General features: G+C 42.6%; 1 protein-coding gene and 1 long non-coding RNA gene across 3 annotated transcripts in view; one reads left to right on the forward strand and one right to left on the reverse strand.

Moving 5' to 3' along the window:
• Positions 1-26707, forward strand: part of gabbr1a (gamma-aminobutyric acid (GABA) B receptor, 1a) — a 91621-nt gene that overhangs the window by 49784 nt on the left and 15130 nt on the right. For both annotated transcript variants that reach the window (XM_030395073.1, XM_030395074.1), the window contains exons 10-17: positions 853-954; positions 1256-1321; positions 1561-1752; positions 6473-6718; positions 8147-8210; positions 9184-9261; positions 21110-21260; positions 24996-25128. In XM_030395073.1, coding sequence (XP_030250933.1) covers positions 853-954; positions 1256-1321; positions 1561-1752; positions 6473-6718; positions 8147-8210; positions 9184-9261; positions 21110-21260; positions 24996-25128 — 1032 coding nt within the window. The remainder of the gene's footprint in view (positions 1-852; positions 955-1255; positions 1322-1560; positions 1753-6472; positions 6719-8146; positions 8211-9183; positions 9262-21109; positions 21261-24995; positions 25129-26707) is intronic.
• LOC115568036 (uncharacterized) lies at positions 4932-16870 on the reverse strand. The gene is made up of 4 exons (XR_003981319.1): positions 16735-16870; positions 14654-14722; positions 6288-6365; positions 4932-5287 (listed from the first exon to the last, which is right to left on the reverse strand). It is a non-coding gene; the product is annotated as an uncharacterized LOC115568036 (long non-coding RNA).

Consider the following 26707-nt stretch of genomic DNA (forward strand, 5'->3'; position numbering starts at 1 on the left):
CCTGCTGCCACAAAGAGGGCAGGAAATTGTCCCGACGTCTGGCTGAAAATGTTCAGTTTTGTTGCTACAAATGTCCCGATATCTTGTTAAAAACTCTCTTTTCTTTCGTCACAAAGACGGCTAATATCAAGTTGAACCGAGGTCTCTAGCCTGGTCGCCGTCTCCATGCCAAACACACCCTCCTCCTCCTGATGAGAAAGCGAACTCATTTACAAGCGGTCTGAATGTAACCGCCTGTGTCATTTGCAGAAACGCACAATGCAAACATTTTACTCCGGTGACTGAGCGGCTGTGTTTGTTTATGAGGGCTGTTGTGCTCCCGGGCTGTATAACGCTGCTTCCAGCGATCCGTCCTGACGATTGATGGAGGATTTTTGCAGTAATTTGTTCGAGTATTGGTTGTGAGAAATATTGATCACACAATACATCACTGGCGGGCACGGCGGTCGATACCATGACACTCTGGTTGGTTCCTGTAATGGAGGTTAATGATCTCCCGCTCACATTCTTTCCTCTCCCTTCTCACATTCGTCTTTTCTTCTTTCCGCTCATGTTCTTTGTCTAAAAATCTATTCCCTCTCCGGCTGCCTTTATCACACATCCGCACGCTGCCCGTTCCTTTCTTGACATTTCTCATATACACTCCAGATTTTTTTTGATTTTTTTTTTTAAATCTATTTTTTTGTCTCTTCGGACTTGGTTGCCTTTTCTTTTGTCTTGCTCTGTAATCTCAACCCGCCACCTCTCTCTGTTCCTCTCTGTTGAGCTGCCTCTCTAACCTCTCCCTCCTCCCTCCCCCACCTCCTCTCTCACCCTGTCTGTCTCCCTCTGTCCCCTCCTTTCATCTCGCAGACTCTGGATGATCTGGAGCAGAGGACGAAGGAGGCAGGCATCGAGATCAGCGTTCGCCAGAGTTTCCTCACCGACCCGGCTGTCGCTGTCAAGAACCTCAAGGTGCTTTGATTAAAAATTCACCTCAGCTGCTGGTCGTCTCGCTCGCTCCCCCCCCCCACCTCTACTTCCTCCTCCGGCTCACAGCTGCACACGACACCATTAGCATAGAGGCGATTTGATAGAGGAAATTAATGCGCCACGCTAATTAGCAACTCCTGAACAGCAGTACGTGCCGTCCTGCGAAGCAGCAGGAACTTTGGCACACTGAGCCGCCACATCAAGCTGTGCTAACGTGAAGTTATATTGCTGCTACTGATGTAACTAAGCAATGTTGTGTTTTTGCTTTCGCGTCTTGATGCAGCGCCAGGACGCAAGGATCATCGTGGGGCTCTTTTATGAGACTGAAGCCAGGAAGGTGTTCTGTGAGGTTCGTACCTTTTTCTCCTCGATTGATCCCAGTAGGCCGAACCTGACTGGCTATTAGCAAGAAATTGAGCTCTGTAATGAGCTGTTTGAATGTCTGAATGAATTTCCTTGTTTGGCAGTTATACAACACGCTCAACACATCTGTGGGAATAACACTCCTCATGGTTATTTATCATTTCTCTCCCTCCCTTCATCCGCCCCGCATATCCGCCCCCCCCCCTCCTCCCCTCCCTGCTGCAGGTGTTCAAGGAGAAGCTCTACGGGAAGAAGTATGTGTGGTTCCTGATCGGCTGGTACGCAGACAACTGGTTCAAGATCAAAGACCCCGCCATCAACTGCACGGTGGAGAACATGACGGAGGCCGTGGAGGGACATGTCACCACCGAGATCGTCATGCTGAACCCCGAGACCGTCCGCGGCGTCTCCAACATGGTGGGATTTTTTACGATTATATCAGAGAGGCATTAAGTCGTCTTTGTGTTAATCATCAGCAGCAACATCAACCAATCATGCCATCCTGGAATTGATAAAGTGCGAGTCTTACATCGGACTACAAAACACTTCAGCCACTTAGGTCCAGGGTGTTTAATGAGCTTTTAATGACATCAAACAGAGAGCACCTGTGCTTTGTCATACGGCACACATGGGAAAATGTGAGTTCCCAGATGTGTCTCCCAAGGTCCGGGAACGTGGGATACCGCACGAATGCAGCACGTCACAGAATGAGAACGATTACGTCGAAAGGAAACGTTGCACAAACATCTGCAGAACCTTCACGAAGTACAAACGACCCTCAAAGATCTCATGAACTCTCTAACGAACACTTGAATAAGTGATTTTAATGAGAGCAAAAAAGAAAGAAAAAAAGCTCAGACACTCAGAAAAAGGAACAGATTGGTTTACGCCAATTATCACCTGTGTTTTGCACCCAAAAGGTGAAAAGAAAAATGGGGATTAAGTGCAACTGCGATGCTGCTTATGCACCGGAGTCTCCTCGCTAATTAAAAATAGAGTGTACAGTGTTTGCTCTGGGGGATGGTGCCTTTCTTTTTTCCTTTTTAATCAGTTTAGCAGTACCTACAAAATGACCGAAAAATAAGCACGTTGTCATCGACATCGTGAGTATGTTTGCATGCTGATGCTGACGATCTTAGTATTTTTTAAAATACACATAAAGTCCTTAAATACAGTGAAATGATTTTATATATTAGATTTCTTCCCACCTTCGTCCTGCCATGTCTTCTCTTTTGGATCTAATGCAGATTGAGCTACTTATCTGCTCATACGTGGCTACAGCTTCTCTTCCTGTGTGCTAAACAAACATCTGCTGCCGTATTTCGTTAAATAGATCGTTTCCAGTGTACTCAAAACAACAATTTGCCTAAAGGAGTGATTTTGATTACACAGGAGTTTTCCTGTGACAAACATTTAATGTAAAGTGTCACATTTATTGCAGTTTTTTCTGTCAAGTTGAGGCAGTGTGTTTAAATAAAATAACTACACGTGTGTTTTATTACAGGAGACAGAAAAAACAATTTGAAATTCATGACTTTTATGTGTGAGACTTGAAATACACATTGTGTTCATTAATATGTTATAATTGGATGAATTGAATGGCCGCAGAATGTTTACGTCTGCACCGGCATTGATTTAATATAGTCAGTTAATTTATTCAAATTGATTCAACATGACAGAAAAACTTTAAGTTGAATGTGACACTTAAGTGAAAAATGAACATGCGATTCAAACACTTGAAGTTATTGTTTTAGGCAGATTATTTTTCGATCGTCGATGGAGTTTCTTTGGATCAATCAGAAACTGAGAACGATGATGTCACGGCCTCATTGACCCGGATCAATATTAAGCGACTTTGCATCCGCCCGAAATGGCAACACGTCTAAAAACAAGTACGACCTCATGTTGTGTCGGTACACGCTGACATTCATCTATCATGTAGTTGTTTCAGAAAGGGGTTTGATTTTCTGCATTTTTTTTCCACATCCATCAAAGGCGTTTATTGGGTTGTTTGACTGCTCAGAGCCACCGTAGTGTTTTGAGACCGTGTTATAAAGTTGGATAAAACAGGACAACAACTGACCGTGATCATGGCCAATATCTGCGGATCCAGGTGATACTGGCACGTGCTTTCCGATGGCGCAATTTGGATTAATTATGCGATGTGCCGTGTGTGTGTGGTGTGTATCTGCATGTGTGCGTGTCATGACATCTGGAAACACACCTGGAATCTCAATCAGGATTCTGCGGCTCCTTCATCAGCCGGTGAAACTCCCCTTGCTCTTGTCCTGCTTCCAGGAGAAGATGGACCCAGTAATTTATTTATTTATGTATTTATTTATTTAATTTTTAGGTCTCATATTGGACATTTTCACCCAAAAAAAAAAAAAATAAATCAACGCATGAGACTCGGCGTGCCGATGTGTTTTTATCGGGTGACGGATTAAAAGACCGCAGACGAAAAAACAGACAGGTGTGAAAAGGCTTTAAGTGTCATCAATCACCGATCAAGGGTAGGAACATCGACGTCGCCCTCTTTCTGAACACCTTCCTGCATAATTCCTGCCCCGCTCAGCTTCTCGGTTACCTGTCGTTCTCGGCTTCTCTCTTGCCTGTCGCTCTCCCCTCTTTCACCTTCTCTAATCCTCTTAAACTGTCTCTTCCTCTCTCCGTCTCTCCCATTGTTCGACCTTCTCTGACTCTGCTGGTCTTGCGGCGGATCATCCTTTCATTCTTCTTGTTTACCCTCCTCGCCTTCCCCTTCCCCTTCTCCTTATCATTTCCCCATCCCCACCTTTTCCACCATCCTCCCCCAGCGCCCCTCCTCCCCTCTCTCGCACTTCATCAGCAGCTGTTGTTTATATTCATACAGCACCTGCCACTACCTGCTGATTTAGCTGTTGACGTGCTGCTCAACGGGTGATAAGAATTACAGCCAGAGCTCCTGCTCATAGACAATCCATTCAAATTCAATTTCCAAGTTTGAAATTGGCATATTTCTTCGAGATGGAGCAGTCAGATTAAGCGAGTGTGCCGATGCTGCAGGGTCTGCAATAGCACATTGTCAGCTAGTTTTCAGAAGGTAGTGGCGGATTTAAATGCCAAATGCCAAGGTGGAATTTCAATGAGATGAATTTGACGTAACTGAATTGGGAGTGTGTCGGCCTAATTGGCCCCGGAGAATCCACAGGGACACCATGATGATTGGTAGCAATAATTTCCCATCACACACGCATCCTCGCCCTCAGAGAAACAAGCTTATTGGTGTTTAATTAGCCAACAGAAACAGTTCTAAACAGCCTGATTATGTACATGTGAGAATAGGAACAAATCACTTCTGAGGCTTTTAGTTTTTGATAAAGCTACATGAAAGATTCCTTCATTTTTCACGAGTAACTTTAACAAATGTGGGTGTATTTCACTTGTATTGAATGTAAATTAAAAGCAAGAAAATAATGAACTTCATCATCAGAACCAATATGATCTAGAAACAATCTTTTGGTGTAGTGTGATGTCACAAAGTCACGGAATTAAAGGCAAGACTACTGACGAGGCGTTTCAGCATATTTAAAGGAACGGTTCAACATGTTGGGGAAGACGCTTTTGTGCTTTATTGCCAAGAGTTGGATGGGAAGATTGACATCACTAAATATGAATTTAAGCCAGCATGCGATTAGCCTAGCTTAGCATGAAGACACAGGGAGTTGCATGTGCCTGCGGTAGACGAGGCTGCAGTTCCTCTGGACGTTAGCCACGAGCAGCCTAAAAACCATGCTGCATCAGCACAACTCTTATTCCGACTCTCTTCCTCCCTGGGGCGGTCCAGCTGCTCAGGTTGGATGGTCGATAGGCGCAGCTGGCCGTGATGGACTCAGTGTCTGCTGCTCTTAATCCAAAACACCTGCTTTCTTCTCCAGTGCTGATGACTGTATTTCCGCCATAGGCAGTACCCCTGTCAGCAATGCAGTAAAAAAAAGTTAGACAGTCAGAAAAACAAAGATGTAGCATCATTTGGAGGAGCTGGTCACTGCATTTTCATCCAGCACCGTTGCCAGAGTTGTCAATTTGGCAACACTGAAGCTAAGCTAATGGCCTGCTGGCTCCAGCTCCACATTTAGCGTAGTGGTATCAATCCTTTTACCGAACTCTAATATTTTTAAATATTTCAAATCCATTCGTAGCACTGAATGCCAAAGGGCTCTTCTGTTTGAAAATATTTTTTGGCAGGATATGTTCTTATAGGACACACTGCAGTGCCCATGTGTTGGGCACTTGAGCGGTCCAGGTGGTCTCCGGTCAGCTCTACTGCCCCTTAAAAAGCCCTCAGTGGGCCCAAATGCCTGCTTGTCGGCCCAGGAGCTCCTGTGGCCCAAATTCCTCCCTGACTGGTCATTTCATTTACCAATCTGGCGGTTACCACGACAAACCACCTGCTCTCTGCTGCCACCCATCGGTTGTTGTGCGTCGGACCGGAAACATGCCAACTTTTAATAACTTCAGACGATGCGGAACAGTTTTTAATCCACATTTTTATTCTAGAATGCATATTTTACTCACTACTTTGCTTATTTAAAAAATGTATATCGTACATTTTTTTAACTCTTATTCAATGAAGGTCTGTGTGATTCCTTTTCATATGTGGTGGTGTGTTGCTGTAGCGCAACACCCCGAACTCTGCGTTTAGAATTGGTGCCCCCTCTTTACTTATTTCTCATTCACCACCCTCCTCCTTACTTTTGTCAAGGTTTGTATATATTTTGGCGTACGAAATACTGCTCATGTTGAGTGGACGGATTCAGGTTGTTCCGTGGTCCTCTTGATATCATCATGGAGGTTAAAAATAACTTCACTTATTTTTTTTTTGTACCAGCAGTGTTTTCTTTAATGACGTTTCTAACGTCATTACTTTTAAGGATATGTTCATGTAGGATGTGTGTTCGTGGAGGACTTACTCCAGAGGTGTTCCAGATGATTCTCCACTGCTTCCCTTTCACCATCTCATCCTCTTTGCCAGTATAGACATGTTATATCTAAAAATAGAAATATCAAAAATCCTCTTAAAATTATCTTTATTTGAGGCATTGCATTTCTTCACAAGGACTCCTCTTTGATATCAGTTCTGTCCTGTTTCTATCAGACATCACAGGAGTTTATCGCCGCCTTGATGTCTCGTCTGGGCGGGATGAACCCCGAGGAGACCGGCGGGTTTCAGGAGGCCCCTCTCGCCTACGATGCCGTGTGGGCTCTGGCCCTTGCCCTCAATAAGACTGTGGCTCCGCTGAAGGCAAAGGGCCGACGACTGGAGGATTTCAACTATAACAACCACGACATCACCTCCGAGATCTACAGGGCCCTGAACACAAGCTCCTTCGAAGGTGTTTCGGTAAGTGCAGAGGATGATTTAATATGGGAAAGTAATATGAATAATTAAAATAATTGCTAATTTGGTGCCTTATAGTTATTAATCCTACAACAGTATGCAGTGTTTTGCTCAGGTGTTTTGAGTGCCGTGTTTTTGACTCTACAATTCCAGTTCTTGCTCTTCATGGTGATCAAACGATGTCAACGCTCTCATTTCGAATCTCTGTGTCGAGGCCTGTACATGTGAAGTGTACATCTGTGTGGCTGGAAGGAACAGATAAAAAAATGTGTTTGATATCACAGACAGTGATGCCGCTGTTCACTGAAACTCTTCTTCTCAAAGAGGGAAAAACTTTCTGATAGAAATGTGCAGTGTTTCACTACAAATCAGTATTTTTAATGGAGTTGATAACAGTGATGGTTATCAGTGAGAGCAGATCACAGACTGCATACTATTTGATGTACCACGACAGGACTGCACATTAGCTCATAGTTTGTGCTTGTGTCTGAGACACCCAATTATTTTCTTGCTGAATTGATTTGTTCTTTGGTCTATAAAATGTCAGAAATGTTGATTAGCATTTCCCGAAGCCCAAGATGTCGTCTTTAAATGTCTTCTTTTGTCCACAACCCAAAGACATTCAGTTTATTGTCATAGAGGAGCAAATAAACCAGAAAATGTTTGAATTTTGACCTTTTTTCCTCCCACTAAATCAATTATCAGAGTAGGTGGCGATGACAACTAGTCATTTAATCATCTGGCCCATAGAGCATGCACACCAGAAACCTCCACCAAACAAGCTGGCTAACTCCCAGTTTATCACCTGGGTACCTCGAACAGAGATAAAATTATTTAATCTTGCTGTTTTTCTAGAATTTCCATATTTTGTTGGATGGAATGGCTCAAATTATGATCACTGGGATGCTCAAAAAATGTATCCGCCGTTTTACAGCTGCTTCTTTCATGATGTAAGCTTAAAGAAAAAATGTTTTTTTGGGCCACAGTGCATCACGTGACGTTGTAATGACACAGTTGGCCACTGTGAACGTTAGCTTCAAAGCCCGGCGATCTCCTGGGCGGCTCGCCAAAGAAGGCTAGCAAAGAGCAGCAGTTGTCTGTTACACTGGTGATATGCTGCCACATAGGATTTTGGACCCATAGGCCATATTCTTTAAATGATACATTTAAGTGGCCTTCCATTGTATTTTTTCAGGTAGGTGGTCGTAAATCTTTCAGATATGTGTTGTCTGGAGCGCAGCTAAGCTAACTGTCTGCCGGCTGCAGCTTCATAATCAGTGTGCGGACGTAAAAGTGGTATTAATCTTGTCACCCAGCCCTCGGGCAGGAAAGCAAATATTTGTCAAAAGGTCACACTACTCCTTAAAGGAAGGAGTTAATCATTTGCAGTAAAAAATGAATAAGGAATCCTTCCTCCCATCTGTGTCTCAGGGCCAAGTGGTGTTTGACGCCCAGGGTTCCAGGATGGCGATGACTCTTATCGAGCAACTGCAAGGTAAAAACACTCCCATGCTGTCCTCCCACAGTTGTTGTATTGCGGAATCTGTGCCGAGCGGTAAACTCACTCATTCATCAAAAAAATCACCAGTGACTAAAATTCATCATGTATCGATCGATGCTCTCAGCTCATTTCAGTGCGAAGCCTCGCTTTTCGTGGGCGGGTAGGGGGGTCGTCGAGGCCTTCACTGCGATTGGTCTCGACGTCCTATAATTGCACATGCGGGAAAAAAAAAAGGGGGCCGGATGCAGGAATGTGTTGACTGTAAGCTCTGCTCTAATTGGGCACAAGCCATCGTTTTAAGCCGTTTCTGGAAATGGCATCCTATTTGTCACCAGTGACTTAATGAGTTTCCCCGCGCCGGATAAGGTTGAGGATTATTTTCTACCTCTGTTCTCTTTGGCGTCCTAAAGGATGAAAATTTATAATCCTGCCCCTTTCCCCTCACACTCCGTCTCATATTTCCTGTTGTGGTGTCGAGGTAATTTGACATCCACAATGAGACGACCTGACTTGCATCCCTGAATCACTGTGGGTCCTCATCAGTATTCCTGGTCAAGACCGCCACATAAGCTCCTTTTCCCCCCCCCCCCTCCTTCCTTTTCTCCTTCTTCTCCCCTTGGTACGTCTTTGTTTGTCCTTTTCTTTATGCACCTTTTCATTCATCCCTCACTTCTTTCTTATCTGTGCATTGTGCTTATATTTCTGTGCCCACAAATTCCATTAATATGAAAGCGCAGGAATAATAGAAAAATGGCTTAATAGTGGTCGCGTGAATATGAATATTTATCACTTCTGTCGAGTTTTGTTTTATTGTTTGAGAACATGATCCGCCACAACACACCGGGGGAGGAAATGAATTACACAAGCAAAACCAATTAAAATTTTATCTTTCTCCGTGACTTTTTGTGGTTTTGTTTCACTTGCTCAATCTGTTTTTTCCTGTTTCTTTCTTTTTCCAATCGCACAGGAGGCAGCTACAAGAAGATCGGCTACTACGACAGCTCTCAGAAGAACCTCTCCTGGTTTGGCAATGATGTTTGGATAGGTAAGATGGAGTTCATGACACCCAGCTTCCTGTGTCTGTATTTGTGTCCCGTCTGTCTCGCTGTGAGTCAACAGGGTCACATCTTTGTGCTGTGACATAAGACCTCCTCGGTGTGGCTTAATTTAGACTTCCTTACAGTCGAAATTACATATAATCAGGCTGGATTTTTTTCTAACCGCTTGTTTGGGTGAAGCTAGTTATTTGGAGGCTGACGTTCGTCCGCAGTGAGCCGCCTGCACACTCACCGTCCAACATGTGTTAAAATGTTGGTGCAGCAGATGCACAGTAATCATACCGAGCAGCAGCTAGCTTTGATTAGCTAACCATGGAGTTTTCACTGTGGGGGCCCCCCGCAGACCAAATCAAAGCCATTGTACCTTCCAGACGCAGCCTCCTCTGGTGAGTCAGCGGTCGGCAAACTTGAGTCCTGTTATTTATTTTACCCAAGTCGCATATTTAAATGTATGCCGAATTAGCTATCAGCACTTCCTGTCTGCAATGCTCCCCTGTAAATACAGGCAACTGTCAGTGGATCATTGAGATACTGAAGTGAACTTTAAATTCGATGATTTATTCGCAGAGTTCTGTCTCTATGTTCTGATTTCTGAGCAGATTTATGGATGTTTATTGGTGATGGATATTTGAGATAATGATATCCTCAGTGAGCGCAAGTCGCACTCAATCTAGAAAAGTGCAGTATGTATGTGTGTGTTAAGAGCATGTCTGTGTATCTGTAAGTAAGTGTTCACCAACAAAAATAAAAAATACATTTATTATCAACTCACCCCTTGCCGGTGGAAAGTAAAGTTAAGTTTCGTAGTCTACAAAACATTTCTGGAGCTTCACAGCAAAACAGTGTTACAGCGTTCTCCTCGACAATTAAAGTAGAGTAGATGGAGTCTAGAAAACGTTAATAAACGACCAACAAAAAAACATGAAATGGCTCCATACAGCTCGTTCAGTGTAATCCAAGTCTCCAGAAGCCCTGAGATCCCAAATTGAATCATGAATACATTACATAGTGGCTGCTAAAGCGTTAGCGCGCACCCCGTCTGCAGTGAATACACGAGCTCGACCACATGTCAAGACTGTAATTAACGTCTATCCAAAACAATTTGGGGTGTCGGGACTGCCAGAGACCTGGATTATGTGAGCACATAAAGCCAGTTTATTATTTATTTTCTGCTGTTTTTTATGTTTTAACAGAACTCCATCTACTTTAGTTGTTTAGCAGAATTTTGCAACACCAGTGTTTCCCACACATACACTTACCAACTACTACCAACCAGGTAGATTAACAGCCACCAAGCTATATTTTGAGATTTTTTTATTTTTATTTTTTTTTTGCTTCCCTTAAAAGCAAAAAACTTTCCCTCCCGTCTACTGACATTTGCACACACTCTGCAGAGACCAGACACACACTGAGAGAGAGAGAGAGATAAATCTTCTGTAAACGCACTGATTGTGTAGCTCTTCTGCTTCCATTGTTTTATGAAAATATGTAAGCGCACTTGGTTGTCATTCATCACCATGTTGGTTTCAATAGTTTGGATCGGCGGCGTCATTAACAACAAGCTTCCTCCACTCGCGGTTCACCTGCTGTTGTGAAAATGACATCTGGTGCGAGGAAATACAAAACAGGACGAGTGTTTTTTGGGGCGACTTTGGGTGATTTTTGAGGCTCATGCTCTACGTGTGAAATACTTCCGTTCACCATCATCCACCACCACAGGCTCACCACAGGCACACTCACGCTGTGGGAAACACCGAACACTGTTTTCTTAGAATTGTTTTGCAGACTGCTTTAGGGTGAACACGACTGAACTTTAATTTCTGGGAGAGCTTTTCCATTAATTTTTTAATGAGTTGTGACTCAGTTATAAGTCATGAGTTTTGCCCGAGAAGGAGTGCGACTTCAGTGGCAAGTTGCAGCAATCTTTGAAAGTACCTTAATTGCCTCCACGAGCTGTGTGTCACCGTCACTGCCGCAGCTCCCACCGCTGTCTGTGATGGCAAGTGGGCCAAATCAGCGCACCAAATACAATAACTTCCAGTTGTTTTATCAGATGTCACCTTCGTCCCAGTAGATTAGCCTCACGTCTCTCCTTGCGCACCCCACCAAGCTTCACAGTTAAAAAAAACCTCCGAGCTAACTCACCCAACAAAACTATGAGTTCATTTTTACATCATTCTGCTCTTTGAAGGAGCTCGAGTTCACGTCACACAAACCAGAACCGACTCTCTTAACTCCTGCTGCCCATATTCTAGTTCGCTGTGAAAACCTATTACTGCTGATTTGCCGCAGACACCAAGACCAATTCTGTGGTTGTTTACTGGCCCGTCCCTCCCCGGAGAGGTGACATACTTGTGCCTGGACAGAGTGTGCCACTAATCAATCCTACACGCCTCAGTGGCCCGTAGAGAGCTGCCTTTTTTTAGGCTTTTAAGGAAATGATCTGTTGCCAAAGGCTTAACAGAACTCAGAAGAGGTAGTGATTCCAGGTCAGCGTCAGTGGCGAGGGACGAGTGACCTGTATGCATGTAGGCAGCATGTCTTTCGCGAGGGCCGGCTGCCAGCTCTTTAGTTTGGCTCGGTGCAACGTGACAGGCTCTGTGTTAGCCCAGTTAAAACCTGCCGGGCTGAAAACTGACTCGCTCTCCAACTTGTCAGAGGTGAGTTCTGTTTACCTCGCCCTCGCCCCGGCCTCCTCTTTTGGAGCCCGATTTATTTATTTTTTTTTTTTTGCTGTTTACCAAATAAAGACACATCCAACTGACATCTACTTGTTGTGAGGAAATGAGTAATTTCCTGCTCTCTGGAGCTGAGTCAGTTCGGGGGAAGTTTCTTATTTTTTATTTTTTTTATTTTGACAAGGCGGCGGGTGCGTTTGATTTGCTCCACACTGACAGGGTGGAGCACACACACACAGGGGCTCTCAACTTAACCCCTCCGCTTGTTTTCCTGCGTGTTAACCACCAGGCGCCTCCCTGCCTCACTTTCTCACTCTCTTCACGGTCGCCCTAACAACCACTTCAGCTCAGCTCTGCCTCTAATCGCTGTGGCAACTGTTATAGAGCTGGGTCTCCATGGCAACACCCTGTCCTGATTCCTTGATCAAGGACGGACAGTTGACGCGCACGCACGCACACACACATGCAGACATATGCTCACGCAGCGTTAAAGTAATAATCTCGAAGATTTGAATTTTAAATAAATGTGTGTTCAGTCACGATCTGTCACACAATGGTGATGGTGCCTTCAGGCTACTGATGAAAGTATTGCAATATTTAGATACTGTATGAGCAGTATTACAAACTGGTGTTCTGTGGTGACATTCCTGCAAAACATGCTTTATTAAGTTACTGTCGGTAGGCGATGTGAGGGGGGTTAGCGTTCGAGGAAGGACGTCATTGTTAGCAAAATGAGCAAACTGTGTCACCCTTGTTAACCTGCAATGTCCTCTCCTCTCCCCTGAGATCACTAATAAGCAGGCCGCTGCTCTAGTCTGAACCCGACACCATCCTTTCCGAGCAGGGACATAAACCTGATATATTATGAACATTATTACATTTTCAGAGAGCGTTTCCTTTCAGATCTTCCCAGTTTTTCTTGCCTTTACGGCTCTCGTGGTCCAGGAAACTGTCATACCAATCATGTGCATCGTAAAAGCACTCAGGTGATGCTACTGAGCGAATCAAATCTGTGTATTGTGTGTAGCGCAGTGATTTGAGTCAGACAGACGAGAGATGAGACGACGGCGACACAACAGTCTGAGAAAATCAACAGTGAATGCTGAGCTCGAACCAAGCACGAACTCTTAAATGTTCATGCTTCCAACAGGCAGTCTGGAAATAGAGTTACTCATGTCTGGATTCATAACAATTGTCAAAAGCGACAATGTGAAACGCCACTATGAAGCAAAGCATGTTAAACATCCGTCATGTTAGAATTTGACAAATCGCTTGCTTGTTTATTGCGAATGCAAACCACACATCTCACACTGCTGCCGCTTCACAATTTAAGCATTTAAAGTAGTCACAGGAAATATTTTGCTCAGTGAGATTAGCATTGACTGCTACGTTTCATCAGACAAACGAAATAACAGTCATTTTCTTGCATTTCTTTGCATTTTTTGACAGTGAATCAGTTCGTTATAATGCCGGGTGTAATGGAACAAGAAGGAGCAGCGATCTGCAGGCGACACGCCTCCAACTTCCCTTCACTGCACCCGGCTGTTCGCAGACTCAGTTCATAAAATCAGATCATAGTTGCTCACAGAATGACAGAAAAAGGTCAATTATTGCTAGACTTCTTTATTAGAACAACAATAATTGGCTTGGCTCCACCAAGTATTAAACTACACTCGCTGTTACTACCAGTAACCACAGGTGTCGCCAAATCAACGAGGACTGAAATCTTGTAGTTTAGACCTTTAATTACTGCCATTAGACACATACATTATTTAATATAATCTTTTTTGCATCATACCATGGTCATAAAACGTTATTTTCTAGCAGCTTTTGTAAAGTCCATAGTAAATGCTCCATGCATGTCCTTTTATCATTTACTCTTTATATATAGCTCAAAGTATTTTAGGTCAAATTGTTTATATAATAAAGAATTTAAACAAATACATTTTTATGAAACACAGAAAATCAATAAAAAAAGGTAAGATTGATGAGAATGAAATTCAAAATAAGACGTAAGAACATTAATAGACCTGCACAATATGAGGAAAATCTGTGATTTGCGATAACACTGTTCAATATTGCGATGACGATATAACTTGCGATAAATAAACAAATATTAAAGTTTGCATATTATTAACTATACAGTTAATGATGGCTAACATTAGTTTTGAATTGTTGGTGTAGGTCTTTATGGTTGTATTGCAGGTGGTGATGGAGTTTGGTTGTATTTCCTCTAGAAGTTGCAACAACTGCTCGGCATGTTTTACACAGTACCTGTGTTTGTAACACGTCGTCTCTCTTGAATCCAAATTAAGTCCATATAGCAGAAGTGCTGTTTCTTTTCACCACAAGGTCTTCGTCGACCACATTTTCATCGATTTTCTCACCTTCATAACCTGGCAATCACCACCGAACTGATGCTGATTAATTTTGTCAGGGTAGCTAACGGTTAGCTGGGGCTTCATCTGATTGGCCCTTGTATCCAGGGCTCCGTCTGATAGGCTAAATATTGGCATGCTCAAGGTGCATGCATGGCGCATGTAAACAAAATGATTTTTCATATTCATTGCATGTCAGACAGTCTTTTGCGATGTGTTTATCGCACATGTTCATATCGCGATGACGATGAAAATTCGATTGATTGGGCAGCCCTAAAGACTACTACTGTGTGTATTGAGCTGTTGAGTAAGGCTGTGCTCACCTTACTTGTGGTTTACAGTATGTGACGACTCCAGGTCACTGCACATCGGTCTGCTGTGCATGCTGTAAACTGCAAAGGGGGACAAACGTTCTTATAAATAACACATTTTCTTTTTTGTCAAGTGAATAATTGCGATACCATAAATTGAGGCGTATATTTGTAGATTTTGAACAGTTGAGTTCAGTTTCCTCAAAAGGCTTTGAGATATAAAAAGTATTAAAACCTGTAGACAGTGATGTTGATTATAAAATTATTTGGATCCGATTGAACAGTGTCAGGAGATGTTGTACAACTATTAGCCAAGTCTAAGTTAAAACAGTGGACTGTACTGTTAATACTGCTCTCTACAGTAACTCGGAAGCTTTTCCTTTAATCATGTGCAAGTGCTGATTTTAGGAAAAAGTAGTTGTAACGGTTGCGTGGACAGCAAACAGTGCCCCACAGAATGATTATATTTTTAATATTTGTTGCATTATAGATGTATAAATACTGTTACATTCAGAACCAGAACCAGACAATGCTGCATGTGCTTTGGTTGGATTATCGTGCACACGCAGACATCGGTTTTATAGAAAAATAGCAAAGCAACCAGGGACAGCAAGATGTCAAAAAAATGTCCAGCGTCTGGCATCGCTTTAAAGTTTGCAAAAATGAACCCCAACAAGTCGAGTGCCAGATATGCCAAAGGAATCTGGCGTATCACAAAGTCTACTACGAGTTTGTCCTGAAAACTCAGCGGAGACATCGTGCAGTTTTTTTTATGACAGACACATTATGGCTTTTGTCGACATAATTCTCCCTGAATCCCCAGAAGTGGTGTTCGGAACCGCCCTGATGTCGTCCCACCTCTGGTTTCCCATCACAATTTCATATTTTCATACAAACATTACCATGGAATTGCACTCCGTGCGGTAATAAACAAGTCTTGAAAATTCTTCACTGGAACTTGGTGAATGCTGCAGAATCCTTCTTACATCGTCATCCCTCAGCCAGATGACACCAGATACACAGCGGCTGTGTGACGCCGGTGACAAGCATCTAAACAGAGCATGATGGGCGTCTCGACACCCTGCGCCCCCCGAGGGTGCGACAACTCTGACACTTTCCTCTGACATCTGACACATCAGCTCCACGCGATGCTGACAATCCCGCTCAGCTTCCACTCTGACATGCACACACACTCTGTCCCTCTCCATTTCTCTCTCCCACACTAACACACACACACACACACTCCACACGTACTGTATACATGCATTAATGCTCCGCTGCACTCATATTCACCCTCATGCTCACTGTATGCTGTAGGTCTTCATGCTCATCACATAAACAGTATATCCACAGTTGGCATATGCGTACTCAGGAGCACAAACAGACGCACAAATCTGCAAGCAGTCCCATATTTAGACAGATAGTCCGGGGCTGTTGAGGGTAAAAACAGGCTCCCCGTCCATCTGCCCCTCTTTGAACCTTAACTCCCACTGAGGAATTCGGCTGGAAGCTGCACAAGCATGAATAATTGGGTAGTTTATAAAACCCCGAAGCTACAACTCGTACAGTAATTATCACCAAAGTTGTATTTCTTGCTTACCCCGTCACATAACGGTACAATAACGTCCGACATCTATTTACGACTCAGTTCACGATCGTATATTTGACCCCTCTGCGCCTTTCATCAGTATTTGATGGAGGTCGTGGAGTTCATACGCTGATAGGAAAAAAAAAACTCTCTGAGCTATGTGTGTATGTGTCCGCTACTGTATGTATTCAATATAGAAAAACCACTCTTGACACCTGTGGCATCATCTCAAGCAGTACTTTCATTCAGTGCATCATACAAACAGACAGAACCGTGGTTACAAGTGCATAGCGAGTTCTTGTTGACTTGAGTTTTGTTGAACTTGCTGAGCATCAGTTCCCAGGGTGGAGGTCAGAGTTCAGTGGAGGCTCACACACGGCACCCTCACTCCGCTGTTCGCATCCCGTATGAAGCTATACATCTCTTCCTGAACCTAGCCAAACTGTATCATGTTAACCACGTTAAAAAATAAATCCACCCAAACTTCAAGTCATTATTTTCTCACCAGATTAGTGGAGCGAGCGGGAGGATTTTGGATGGAGTGCAGAGCAGCTTTTTTTTTTTAAAAAACGCTTGATTGGCGCATCATCTCCCACTCCATCCCGCTCCAATCTTCGCTCAGGTACCGCTCTCACCAGGAGTCCGAGGCGAGGCCGACGACGAAATAAATCACTCCTACTTGGAAAAATTGGGTTTTTCTACCGCTCAGTCATTTTGGTTGCCAGGCGACAGTTTAAGGTAAAATTGAAATAAAACACAGGTTTATTATCATTATTATTATTATAAATTTTTTTGTCTTTCTTGGAAACTTTATTTCTGAAACTAAATTTAAGTGGAGCGGGGTGAAATCTGAGTGGTTACAATTAGATGATTTTTCTGCAAAGTTCTGCGTTCTTCGTTCTGATTTCATAGCAGATTTATGGATGTGAATTTGCAATGAATATTTGAGAGAGTGAGTGAGCACTCAATGTAAGAGTACATGCGTTAAGAGCATTTACAGAAAAATCTCCCCCAAAATGAAAATTGAGTCACGATCTACTCACCCTCAAGTCCATGGAGAGTCAGCCCGGAAAACATTCCTGGAACTTCACAGTAAAAAAAAAAATGGAGAAAACCAAAACGAAAATGGCATCGTCCTAATCCAAGTCTGCGAAATCCCTGAGATCCTAAATTGATTTGAAAAGACCATATTTACGTTCTTTTTAAAACCAAACTCTTCACTGCAGCTGCTGAGTTAAAAGCCACACACCAACTGAAGTGGGTGCACGAGCTCGAGGGTCTAAATAAGCATCTTTTTAAATCAGTTTGGGATCTCAGGGTTCTTAGAGGCTTGGAGTACGCCGTACTGGAAGCATTTTACGGTTTCTTTTTTGGTTGCTGAATGCTGTGTTGCTGTGAAGCTCCAGAAAGAAAAAAAAAAGGGTGTGAACTGAATTTTCATTTTTGGGTGAACTTATCCTTTAACTTGTCTGTATTGAAACACCACGGGGTGAGACAGAGGTGGGTTGGTTGCTTGTGAAGAGAATGTTTTGTTAATAATCGGGGAAAGTCTTTTAACGGCAGTACATATGTGGAGCCGTCGACCGCTATCGTCTCAGCCGTTTGAATCCTCGCTGAATCATTCGAGTGACGTGTTCTTTGTCGTCTGGGATCAAAAGTGCTTGTAGTCGTTTCAAAACAACTCACTGCTGGTGACATGAGAAGAGTGTGTCAAGGAGACGGGGGGAAATACATGTGATGTTGTTTAAATATGAAGATTTTCAGACCTGGAGGACGTTCATCGTGTTCTCAAGAAAAAAGACGGACAGAAATAGTTGCGTCGTCAAAGTTTGAATCAGGGTGTGAACGCGGGATCGTGGGAATGTCACGGAAACGATCATAGACAAAGGTCTGGCACTGGAAAGGTGTGGGCTGCTGAAGCTATTCGTCCGTAGAGGAATCATGGCCGCTGGACCTGATTTGATTTTCAACTGTTGGGCAGTTTTTACAGCATTGTGTGAATGATGTTTGTCCGTATCGATGCAGTGATGATCCAAATCTTTGACCTCGGCTGGATGTCTGTCAGGCGCTCAGCTTTAGCAAACAGGCATTTCTTGACTCTTGACTTGCAGTTTAATTTGAATGATATTGATGTTTTAAAGGAACATTTAACAGACTCCGACTTTTTGTCTGTTCTTTCTTTAAACTAATCAAAGAGAGAGAGAGATAGAGAGAGAGAGACGTGTGCAGCGTATGAATTTATTTTGTACCTCCAGTGTCTAATGTAACTTTGTGTAATTCTGTGTTAAGCGTTGATGTATATTGTACGACAGCTGCAGGCTAACGTCTCTGTGATGAGCAGATATTGAACGCGGCAGTCTCTTATGACTCAGTCAAACTTGCATTAGATTAGATGTGCGTAATGTCTCAGAGGGCTCAATGACTCAGTCACAATGAAAAGTCCTGAGGAGTCTGGAGGTTCTAGTTAATTGCATTAATTGGTCCTCTAATTCAGTGGGTTCCCAACATTTTTCTCTAATGTAGCCCCACAGCTCCGTCAGACGAGCTCAAGCACTCTTCATCGACACCACCAGTCACGATTAAACATGCTAATTTGAATTGATTTTAAACTGGTTGTTTTAAAGCTTTTCCAAGTGCAAATGTTCAGTTCAGTTTTGTCAAGTGTGCATTTGCTCTACTTCCAATCAGGAGTGGAAGCTTCTGGACTTTTCACCCGTTTATCTGTTACTTTTAACTATTTCAAGTGTTAATTCTTCACTTAAAGCGATCTATTTTAACCATTTATCAATCAGTTTTTAGCTATCTATTTTAATCATTTGTCCTTTTACTTCACGCAGTTTCAACAATTCAACCACTACTTTAGCTCTTACATGATTTTTATTTATAACACTTCCTGTTAACTCATTCAACAGCTAATTCATTTCTTTGAAATAACAATTTCAACCATTTATCAATTACTTTTAGCTAACTATTTCAACTGTATCTGATACTTTTAGCTGACTGTTTACTATTTATAGATGGTTGATGGAAGATTATTAGTTTAAAAATTTGTTTAAAACTAAAATCAACTGAAAGTGAAGAAATTACATTTAATGAATTGTGTTTCAGAGATATATACTAAAGCAAGCATGCTAACAAGCTAGCCCCCTCTGTCTCCTTATCCCACTTTGTACCTGAAGGGGCAATTGTCTGAGCCCCTGAGCCGCTGAGTGCTGTATTGCCTGTTGTTGTGTTTGGTCTGGTCTCTGGCTGCGTTCAATTTGAGGCTCCTGAGCTTGATAATGCTGATCCCCGCTCATTCCTTGCTAACTCCTCTCCGCCCAACGCCTGAAAACCTCCTCCTCCTCCCAGCAGTCCAACTTTCATGTGCTAGCAATGTAAACATCACAAGGTCCCGTCCAGGCTGCTAGCTGCACAGCTCACTGAGCTAACAGTAGCTATAGCCTGTAGCAGTAAGTGATTGCTCTGGTGATATGTTGCCCCCTATTTGTCTGGAGAATGATTTCAGCAGGTGGATTCTTAATGATGCACCTTTTAGCATTGCTGGTAAACGTCTTTATTTTAGTTTGTCTGCTTGCTGCGAGCTATGTAGTGTTCAGTTGTTACAGTTGACTCAGTAAGCGGATACATGCACACAAATTAGTCCACGAGCTTCTCTTCGATCTTTCCTTGCCAACTGTAGAAGTTCCCTCCCCCGGGGGGATGCAAATAAATCCCGGGTTGGGAATCACTGCTTTAATGAAGTACGCTTGTTAGTTTAAGATTGTTGGCTTGAGCTCCGGACCAGCAGGATTAATCCGGGTGGGGAAAGTGAAACAGCAACATTGAGGTGCCCTTGAGCAAAGCATTTAACCCGCAACTGCCCCAGTAGAGCTGTTCAGTGGCTGGCAGATAGGACTGTGTGAATGTGTCTAACTGTAATTTTAGCTGCAGACACATTCAGGTACTCTCAGCCAGTATTGATTGGCCTTGTAGCACTCTTGTACGAGGAGTATTAAAAAGGGGAGATAGTAGAGCTCCAACCAACAAATATGTTTCTTTTTTCATTAATCAAGGAAATATTTTAGTTTTGAAATGTCACAAAATATGAAACACGCTCTTCACAGTTTCCCAGGGCCACCTTCAGATGTCTTATTTTGTCTGGCCAACAGTCCAAAACCCAAAGATATTTCATTTACTGTCATTGAAGGCCAGAAAAAGCAGCAAATCCTCACATTTTAGGAGATTCAACCAGCAAACTTTGTGTATTTTTGCCTGAAAAATGACTGAGCTAATTACATGATCATTAAAAATAATTGCAGATACATTTTCTGTCAATTGGGCAATTAGCCAAACCCAAATATCACTACGTTTGAATATCAATGAGTCACATAATTGCCACAAACACACACACAGTGTCGTTTTTCTTTTTTTTTTGAGTGAATCCCACATGCACCGTGCTGATCCTGGAAATAACAACTTGTATGTAGTCCCCAACAAAGTCACTGCACACCCTAAAAAGGCTGAACACTGCAGTCGACAGATGTTTTGGGAAATTATTTTGCCTTTTTTTTAACAGGCTGAAATTCAAAATGACATATTTGCGAGCTTCAGTAGGAACCAGTGGGTTTGGGTCGGACATGGAAGGGAGGTCAAGAAAATGTCACGAGATGGATTAACCAGAAATTGGTGTTGGTCTTCTTATGGAAAAACACAACAACTAAAAAAACATTGCCGTCTGGATCCTGTAATGATCTTCTTCTGTCTTATTTATTGACTTATTGTGGTTTTGGCCAGTTTAGTCGAACATACTACTGCATCCTTGTGTCCTTGATTGAGAGAAGACGGCTCCTGAAGCATTCTCCCTTTTCACATTTCTTTCTCTTATTTTCTCCGTTCAGGCGCTGGACCTCCGGCTGATCGGACGGTGGTGATCGAAGAGTACAGGTTCCTGTCGCAAAAGCTGTTTGCGGCCGTGTCCGTCTTCGCTGGCCTCGGCATCCTGCTCGGCATCGTGTGTCTCACCTTCAACATCTACAATGGCAACGTCCGGTGAGTTCGCTCAGGCTGAATGAGAATAAATGCGTGCTCTATCATCTAATTCCCAGGCTATGATCGATAAACCTAAATTATTGTAGGTACACTCATTACAGCTGCAACTATAAGTAAATTTATCGATTAATTTCTTGGTTCTACATGATATTGATTTGAATATATTTAGCTTCTGGACTTTTGGTCTGACGAAAAGAATGACACAAGGCTTTTCACTGTTTTCTCAAGTTTTTTAGACAAAATTCTTAATCGATTTATCTAGAAATAATTGGCAGATTAATTGAAAATTTGTGGCTCCAGAATTCATTATTTCACTGCAACATTTAGAAGTCATGTATTTCAGGCGGGTTGATTAGAGTGTGTCTAGTTTTATGAGTTTTTTCGCTTTTCCACCCTTCTTGTTTGTCCTTCTGAGAGGCATCAGTAATGAGCGATATCTCGGATAATTTTGCAAATAAAGTCGTCCTCCAAACAGGAAGGTCATGGTTGAAAGGATTTTTTAAAAAGCTGGAAAATAATGAGTATTGACAGATGAATTAAACGGGGCATCAGAGGTTAAAGACATGGTTTTGTTACATGAAGGTCACCTGTTTGAGGAATTGCAACGGCTCCGAGAGGCGACTGGAAATTACTTCCCGTAACAACCTCCAGCTGCTCCAGCAGAGCTGATCTTTCACTGTGGTTGCACGAGTGCGAATGTGATTATGTGAAGTATGTGAGACAAAGGGAAAAAAATATTCACATGCTCAACGGAGATCTTTGCCTCTTTTGAGGTTTCTGTAAACACTGAGTGGCTCTGCTGCTTCTTGAGTTTAGGGACTACAAAGTTTGTGACTTGGGTGTGGCTTCTCTCGATCCAGCAGCTGGTTTCATTGTCGCAGCTTAAGCGTAGCCCTGGACCAAATGCAAATAGACTTTCCCTAAAACATGCCTTTTGATCTTGGATTTCTGAGCTTAATACATGTCTGTGAACTTGGCGCAGCGTATCTCTGATGTCTTCTAACAGTATTTTTATGTTTGACCGGGGTCAAAGTGATTTAAAGTCCCATAAATCCACGAGCTTATCGTGAGTTTTTCGGAAAAGCGGGAGAGGTTTGTTCCTTTGGGGATCTCTGGCTCGCTCCAGTGTGGCAGTCAGGCCCTCTTCCAGCTTTGATTATATTTCAAACACAGTTTCACCGAGGGCTGCTCTCAGCAGCCAAAACACTGTGAGTCAGATCAAATCAAATCATATTTATTCAGTAAGCTGTTTTTTACAAAAACAAGTTTGCGACCGACTGCCTCGTTAGGAGACAAAAATACATAACCGATTCATTTTAAAAACAAGAAAAAGTCAAACGCAATCACAGTCCTAAAGGAGCAACACTTTAGAAACACTGACGCCCCTTTAAAACAGATACAAACAATGTTTTCTAATAAGAAATTTTCAAATTGAAAATGTCAAAACAAGGTGACAGTGTGAGAGGGGTCGGTCGTAGCGATGCACCTACAGAGAATTAACACCTGAATCTGCAGCTTCCATCGGCTTTACGGAGCTCACAGGGGTTCACTGCCACTGCTGTCATATCAGTGTTTTCCTCTGCAGCAGGCAACTGTTTCCAGTGAAAAGGCGCTCAAACATCCGTCTGAATTGATTAACGGGTTAATGTAGTTGATCATTTAGCAGCCAAGGATCGAGATATTTCCCTCAGGAGGTGGTGGAGACCAAAAATGGAGCCAACAGATCGTGAATATTGGACTTTAGAACCTTAGAAACCATTAATGGTGACTATATGTCTGTAACGACTGGTGAAACAATCGGCAAAACACTCAATTTCCCGACCCAAAAAATCAGTTACTGCAGTGACGCTTCATTTAAGTTTGATCACAGAATATCCTCCAGTGATCTAAGACATCAACGATATAAATTAGTTTTTTAAATCACCCAACTTCTTTTATTCAAAATATTCAACAATATCCGCATACAAGAGAAAAAGATGATGGCTTTTCTTCTAATAATAACCTCAATCGACTATAATTCAGAGCGACCGCAAGCACGGTGCATAATAATGAAAGAAAGCAGCACTCGCTGTTAGAAAATAACTCCTGCAGCACAATGAACATCATATATTCATGGTATATAACAGCATTAAAGAGGTTTCTGGGGTATGAAAGGTTGGACTGGGGCCAGTGTGCATCCGTGTGTGTGTGTGTGTTTCTGTGTGATTGGGTGTTTGTATGCAGGCTGTACAGTAAATAAGCAGTGTGGCCTCAGGGCAACAGAAGGGCAGGTCAGCGGGATGAAAGAATTAAAGACACACCTACAGCTGCAGGATGAGCCCGAGCTGCAGAGCGGAGGAAGGCTGCCGTGCTGGGTGTCGCTGCACAGCGCAGATTATGTAAAACACACAAGTCTTAAATCTGGAGGTTTTTTTGGAGAATATTTTAACACTGAGATTATCTCTAATGTAGCATTTTACATAAACACTTTGTCGTGACCGGGTAGGAAAAATCACTGTGCTTATTTTTTTTTCTTCTTCTTATGGTAATCACTTTTTTGCTTCATTATCCTTTAAGCTCCAGTCTTTACTTGCACCAACAGTGACAGTGTACACGAAAAGCACAGCGACGCTTTACCGCAGTGAAAAGATGCAAAACTTTCATCAGATGTCAAACATGTAGGCAGAGGAAAAGTGTATGAGATGCGCCCCCACACTGAATTGTTGCTGCCATTGTTAAATGACACGGCACACAACATATCCAGTGAATTAAAAGACAGCGTACCTTTAATTGAATCTGAACGCACAGGTAGTTTGTCCGTCCAGGTTTTGAAATCGCTGCCGCCAGCTGAGGAGAACTGGCTCGAGTTTATAATGCACTTAAAAGATCTGATAGAAGAATGGAGCTGGGCAATGTATCAAGATTATGTCGATACTGTGATACGAGAGTATAAATCATCCTGGATTTTAGATATCATCATAAGTGTGACTTTCTTAAGTTTTAATACTTTCTTGTTGTTTTTCCGAGCACTTTCTGCGCTGTGTCACCGTCATAATTTACTTATCCTCCATTTCTTACTGACTTTTTTAATGTACAATTCTGACCATATACTAAAAACCTGCTTTCGAACTGGCGTGTAGTCGAACACCAGCATGTTAGCATTTAGCTCAGTTCCTATTTAGACCCACGGAGGCGTGAGCAATGCTGCAGACTCTTAGTTTTGTCACCCATATGATTAAAACTGTTGAGGGTGTGATCAGAGGATTATCCAGAGAAATCAGCGCATTGTTTCTGTGCCAACTCGCAATTAATTAGGATGAAATTCCCCTGCTGCCGGGCTCAAGCTCACAAAATAAAGCAGTGGCTCCTCCTGCACTAAACCGAATTCCAACATTTTCTTTTTGTTTTGTCCCTCCTGCCACACATAAATGTCCCTTTTCTCATTTGTTAGTTTTATGGTTAAAAAAAACTATACATTTAAACTGGAATAGCCAGAGCGATTGAGTAATTAAAAAAACATCCAGACTGTCTGAAGTAGGACGTTAAGATGATAAAAATTTCAATTAAAAAACAATGGGAGAGCAATTAAAAACAATTGATGGCATTTCTAACAGCTAACAGCAGGACCCCCAACACAATTAACGCGTCCTTACCTGCAAATTCACAAATTGTACCTTTCAAGTATAAATAAGTAATTACCAGTGTTTGTTTTTTTGTCTCATTGTGTGTCCCTCTGTGAATCTGTCACTGCTGCAGCTACATCCAGAACTCTCAACCGTACCTGAACAACATGACGGCGGTGGGCTGCATGATGGCTCTGGCTGCCGTGTTCCCGCTGGGCATTGATGGCCATCACGTCCACAGATCACAGTTCCCGGTCGTCTGCCAGGTAAGAGACGCAAGAGACGGACACACAGGGGAGAGACGGAGGCAGAGAGGAGCTAGAGGGCAGGACCAGAGCTGTAGGGCTGCGGATGTTTGGTCTCGCTGATTTGATGCTAAAACAAAAAGCTTGTTAGGTGATATAATACAAGCTATTGCAGCAATTAAATGCCCTTTTTTTGGGACGTTTTATACATTTATTTTTCTCTCTCTTAAAAGTAGAAGCTGCAAGTAAGTTTTTGATGAAAAACTATTAGTTGGAAAAATATAATATAGGTAAGATTTCTGCATTAAACTGTCTACAAACGACCTGTGTTTTATTAAGTTGAGCTGTGTGCATTATCTTAAATGTTTCCAACAAAGTTCAAACCCAGAAAAATTGATAATTTTACTTCAGATAGCGCTGCATTTAATTTGGCCACATGCCGCTAAAACATCTGGACAAACATCAGATGAACATCAGGCGAACGTGACTAAACATAACGTAAATAAAACTTTAAAGGAGGCCCAGTACAGTTGTTTGTATGTTTTGTATATGTTCTTGTGCATGTAAAATATCTCGAGAGTAAAAAGGTCAAAGTCCGCACCAACAGAAGCTCCTCTCTCCCACAGAACACACTGCTCCTGAAACGCCTCGTCACTAGTCCCGCCTTTAATTTTGTGACTTTGTGACATCACACTATGTCACAGAGTCATACGTTTGCGTAATTTATACGTAGCGTCTAATTGTGCACTGAAGAAATGATTTAGCAAAGCTGCTCTGTTGTTGTTAGCTGTGCTGGGTCAGGCGTCTGTGAGCTGACCAATCAGAGCAGACTGGGTCTTCAGAAGGGGGGGCCTTAAAGTGACAGGAGCTGAAATAGAACTCTTCAGGCGGAGAGGGATAACTGATGTGTTTTCTTAGCATTAAAGCATGTAAGCCTGTTCTAGCAGCAACCCAAAATAAAGTTATGAATCTGAAAATAAGCATAATATGTCTCCTTTAATACATTACCTTCTCCATGAACAGTTCTGCTGGAGTCGGGTCGGGTTTTCATCGCAGTGATGGTTGTTTGATAATGAAGACAACAAGCTGTTCCACGGCATCATCAAACAAAATCTTTGGCTTTCATTGTTTCGATTGAGAGAACCATAGTGGCAAGAATTACCTACTGTGCGTTGAGGGCCTTCAGTAAACCTGTTACCTCCATTTAATAACCCTTAAAGTCCGACTGAAGTTACAATTAGTCGTGGCTGACCCAAATGTGCAGGAAGCTTTGAAGTTTTCAACGCTGCTGCGAAGCTCCAGAAATGTTTTGGTTGGCTATGAAACTTCATCTGACTTTCCATCAGCGAGGGGGCTGAATAATGACTGAATGTTTCCACTTCATTTATATTCTGTTCCTTTAAAGGTTGGGAACATCAACTTATTCCACAGTGACTGTGATTGTCACATTCTATACATTTTGTGTTTCATCTTGTTCCAGCTTTTGATTAATGCTATTTGAGGTTTACACTGAGTGAAATGCGTGGAACATTTTTTTTTCATGGTGGCGCCGTTCCATGAAATTGAAATATTATCGAAGTCTTGTGCATCATTCTATACA

The sequence above is a fragment of the Sparus aurata genome, chromosome 17 (genome assembly GCF_900880675.1).
Source record: "Sparus aurata chromosome 17, fSpaAur1.1, whole genome shotgun sequence".
Lineage (NCBI taxonomy): Eukaryota > Metazoa > Chordata > Actinopteri > Spariformes > Sparidae > Sparus > Sparus aurata.